Source organism: Berghia stephanieae, chromosome 9, assembly GCF_034508935.2.
Source record: "Berghia stephanieae isolate SIO BIC M18660-M18661 chromosome 9, UCSD_Bste_1.3, whole genome shotgun sequence".
In the NCBI taxonomy this organism is placed as follows: domain Eukaryota; kingdom Metazoa; phylum Mollusca; class Gastropoda; order Nudibranchia; family Aeolidiidae; genus Berghia; species Berghia stephanieae.
The window spans coordinates 11,052,785-11,056,995 of NC_088368.1; the positions used below are offsets into that span (position 1 = coordinate 11,052,785).

Consider the following 4,211-nt stretch of genomic DNA (forward strand, 5'->3'; position numbering starts at 1 on the left):
GAGGGAGAGAGAGGCGGAGGGAGAAAGAGAGAGAGATAGGGAGAGAGGCGGAGAGAGAGGAAGTAAGAGAGGAAGAGAGAGGGGGATAGAAGGAGAGAGAAACAGAGAGAGGGGGGAGAGAGCGAGCAGGGGAGAAAGAGAAAGGGAGGGAGAGAGAGGGGGGAGGACTGAGAGAAAGAGACGGACAGAGAGAGGGAGGAGGGATAGAGGGAAGGAGAGAGAGAGAGGGGAGGGAGAGAGAGATTGAGGCAGGGGCAGAGAGAGGGAGAGAGAGGCGGAGGGAGAAAGAGAGAGAGATAGGGAGAGAGGCGGAGAGAGAGGAAGTAAGAGAGGAGAGAGAGGGATAGAAGGAGAGAGAGACAGAAGGGGGGAGAGAGAGAGCAGGGAGAAAGAGAAAGGGAGGAGAGAGAGGGGGAGGACTAGAGAAGAGACGGACAGTAGAGGGAGAGGATAGAGGGAAGGAGAGAGAGAGGGGAGGAGAGAGATTGAAGCAGGGCAAGAGAGGGAGAGAGAGGGAAGGAGAGGAGAGAAGCAGGAGAGAGAGAGGGAGAGAGGATTGAGAGCAGATGGGGAGAGAGAGGCGGAGGGAGAAAGAGAGAGAGATAGGGAGAGAGGCGGAGAGAGAGGAAGTAAGAGAGGAAGAGAGAGGGGGATAGAAGGAGAGAGAGAGGCGGAGGGAGAAAGAGAGAGAGATAGGGAGAGAGGCGGAGAGAGAGGAAGTAAGAGAGGGAGAGAGAGGGGGATAGAAGGAGAGAGAGACAGAGAGAGGGGGAGAGAGAGAGCAGGGGAGAAAGAGAAAGGGAGGGAGAGAGAGGGGGGAGGACTGAGAGAAGGAGACGGACAGAGAGAGGGGGGAGAGATAGAGGGAAGGAGAGAGAGAGAGGGGAGGGAGAGAGAGATTGAGCTAGGGGCAGAGAGAGAGAGAGAAAGAGAGAGAGAGAGAGAGGGGGGGGGAAAGAGAAATTTATTATCCTCACTTCAACCAGTGGATTTGTTTTGCATCAAAAAGTTTTGTTTTTAAAACACAATCCATTAAACCATCTGGTGATTTAATTCTGATTAAATTTCAACTCACTGTTCCTTTCCTCCAGTGACTCGATCTTCTCAATCAGAGCTTGGAGCTGGGTGGACAAAATTAAATAATAATTCTAATCAAAGCCAGGACAATGTTTTATCAAAAGAAAGTAAAGGTACCGTATACGATTGTATAAGACTAGTATTAACCATTATTACAACCCTTTAAAATTTTGTCTATTATTTCCTATCTATGTGACGTAAGCATGGGCTAGAAATCCATCAATCTTTAGTTGCTATTGGCGCCCACGGGTGCCATCGTGTAAAGTCCGCTAGAATGCTAATTACGATCCTCGGCGACACAGCCATAGAAACCGGTATCAGAGCGATTTTCTAATAACACGAAGCATACAAAGAACTGCTAGTAACTGCAATGCGTTGAATAGGCGTTCATTTACGCTATCAATGTGAATCAACAACATTCCAACATTTTAAATTGATTTTTGGCCGTTTTTTCACGGCAATTTCTTCTGTTTACTTCTGGAAATGGAGTTAGACGATGAAGATACCATTTTCAGACATGCTTCTGATTCTGGGGATGAATTTGAAGGGGAGGAGAGTGTTTCTATTGGAGGTGAGTCATCTAACGATAGTGACAGTCGTCCCGATGATGGATATAGTGAGTTAGGTATTGAACGGACTGAACAAAGGGTGGTTTTTTGTTTGTTTATTGCTTTAGGTCTCTTCCAACACAATTGAGGTTATATGAGAGACCGCTGAAATAAAAATACAAGCAATCTAACAAAAATAGTACAAATGTCAATCAAAAGCATAACCTAAAGATATCATAAGCTAAATTATAAATAACCAAGAACAAACAGGCAGAAGATTTACAGAAAAAAAAAATATCCCCTGTCAAAAATACAATCACAAACCAAAGAAGCAGGATAGGCTAGTAAAGAGAAGAAGAAACCACATCACTATCGGATCGTACACCCATGCGAACATCATAGGTATATGATTCAAGGGTGATGCTCCCATCCAACCACCCGCGAACAAAGGGTGGAAAACAACAACAGAAGAGGTGACAGGGGGCGTGGCACAGGTGACACAGAGTGGGATTGGAATGGTTTAGTGGATGAAGTGACTTATAACCCTGTTGCATGGATTATTTCATTAAATGAGAACATTGGTCAAAAGAACATTACTTTCAATGAGGAGGAATAAAACTCCATTGAACTATTTCCGAATTATCAGTCAGATATGTTGCCTCCCATTCTTTCAATTCTCTATTTCTCCACAATTTAGCAAATTTTCCATTGGCAACAAAACACAAAATAACACCATAAATGGAGAGTGAACCCCATGATCCTATACATGCTGTATTTACAATCATATTTCTTCAATATGCAACCATAAAACAATGTTTATTTCAATAAAATGGGTCATAAAGCCTCAAAATGTACCATAATATGCATAATATGAATATTAATTAGGTTCCCAAGATGGCCGCCAAGGTCACATTATGTAATTTGCATATTTGTTTACGCAACTTGTACGGTCGACTCTCGACTACTATCACTGAAAATTCTATAAAGGTAAACCATCTGGGTTTTTTTAATAAATTTTTTTTTTCTAAAGATACCTGTTGTTATCATTATTATTATTATTGTTATTATTATTTTTATTATTATTATTATTATTATTATTATTATTATTATTATTATTAATATTATTATTATTTATATTCATAAGTAAATTCCATTGAAATAAATTCTATTATTACTGATGTTAGTCAATATCATTGATACTATTACCATTATCATTGAATTGGATTTGAATTCCTATACAATAACCCCTCACACCTTAAATTACACACGTACCTGGAATTTCGGCACAAGATCTGCTATCTCAGATTTGAGATTCTCACTCTCATTTTTGATGGCCGCCATTCCTTCTTTTTCAAAAGAAACCAATTTATCTTCCAGTGCCTCTATTTTCTGTTGTATAAAAATAATGATATCAAAATACACAGTTAAAATTTTAATATGTGGCTAATGTTGTGATTATTATCATTTTTATTGATTTTCTCATTATTAACATCATCCTCATCCTCACCTCTCTAACTGTCATCCATATTCTCTGTTTTACAGTCTGTATGTAACCGTTTCGTCAGTGTGATATAATGTTGGAATAACTCAAAGAAAAATGCTTTCCAATACATAATCGTAGTGATACTAAAACATCAATTCAATTGTTTTTATTTTGTTTAATCAATTTAGAAGTTTAATCAACAAAGTTTTCTTCCCTCAATACAGGCAATGATTTCAAATCAATTTAGAAGTTTAACCAACAAAGTTTTCTTCCCTCAATACAGGCAATGATTTCAAATCAATTTAGAAGTTTAACCAACAAAGTTTTCTTCCCTCAATACAGGCAATGATTTCAAATCAATTTAGAAGTTTAACCAACAAAGTTTTCTTCCATCAATACAGGCAATGATTTCAAATCAATTTAGAAGTTTAACCAACAAAGTTTTCTTCCCTCAATACAGTAGCAATGACTATCCCGCACAAATCTTTGGGCCTCTTTTTCGCTTACGAAGTGCCCGAATTCGCGTCAAAATATGGGACGAAGCCGTTTCGTATATGCTATTATAAAAAATTAATTACGACGCTGTGTATTGCTGAATATGACTGAAAGTTGGCACACAGTTAGAAAAAAGGTCATTTTAGATTATGTCAAGCGACAAAACTCGTGCGATTACCAGTAGACCGTTAAAAATAGATTTTTACTCTTTGGAGTAAAATATTTCTAAAACTACCGGGCGTGGAGGTTTTGTCGCTGACAAGGTAATACATGAACATTTCTTCTTTTTGGTTGTAAAATTTCATATGAATATGACGAGTACTTTTCCCGTATTTTACAAAACACCATCCTAATTTGCTCTTCAAATTTCACACTTATTACGCAAGATACAACCAAAGGTCGAAAAAAAATGCTGAAAAAGCGTCCCATATTTTCGCGTTTTTTTCCTCTTTGCAGGTCATCCAAATAAATGACACATTTGAAACTGTATAACTTGTTTATTTACGAATGGATTTTCAAAATTCAAAAACATTTTTACTCAGTGGAGATAGGGCTTTGATTTTAGACAAAAATTTTCCTCAAAACAGAAAAAAACATTTTTCATAGTC

General features: G+C 38.5%; 2 protein-coding genes across 51 annotated transcripts in view; both read right to left on the bottom strand.

The window, feature by feature from the left end:
- LOC144979672 (uncharacterized) overlaps nucleotides 1–4,140 on the bottom strand; it is a 9,387-nt gene extending 5,247 nt beyond the window's left edge. The window contains exons 1-2 of the mRNA XM_078926521.1: nucleotides 2,898–4,140; nucleotides 1,076–1,121 (exon numbers count right to left, since the gene is read on the bottom strand). Of these exons, the coding sequence (XP_078782647.1) occupies nucleotides 1,076–1,121; nucleotides 2,898–2,966 (115 nt within the window). The 5' untranslated portion in view covers nucleotides 2,967–4,140. The remainder of the gene's footprint in view (nucleotides 1–1,075; nucleotides 1,122–2,897) is intronic.
- Nucleotides 1–4,211, bottom strand: part of LOC144979673 (uncharacterized) — a 19,041-nt gene that overhangs the window by 10,369 nt on the left and 4,461 nt on the right. The gene's annotated exons all lie outside the window — the stretch shown is intronic.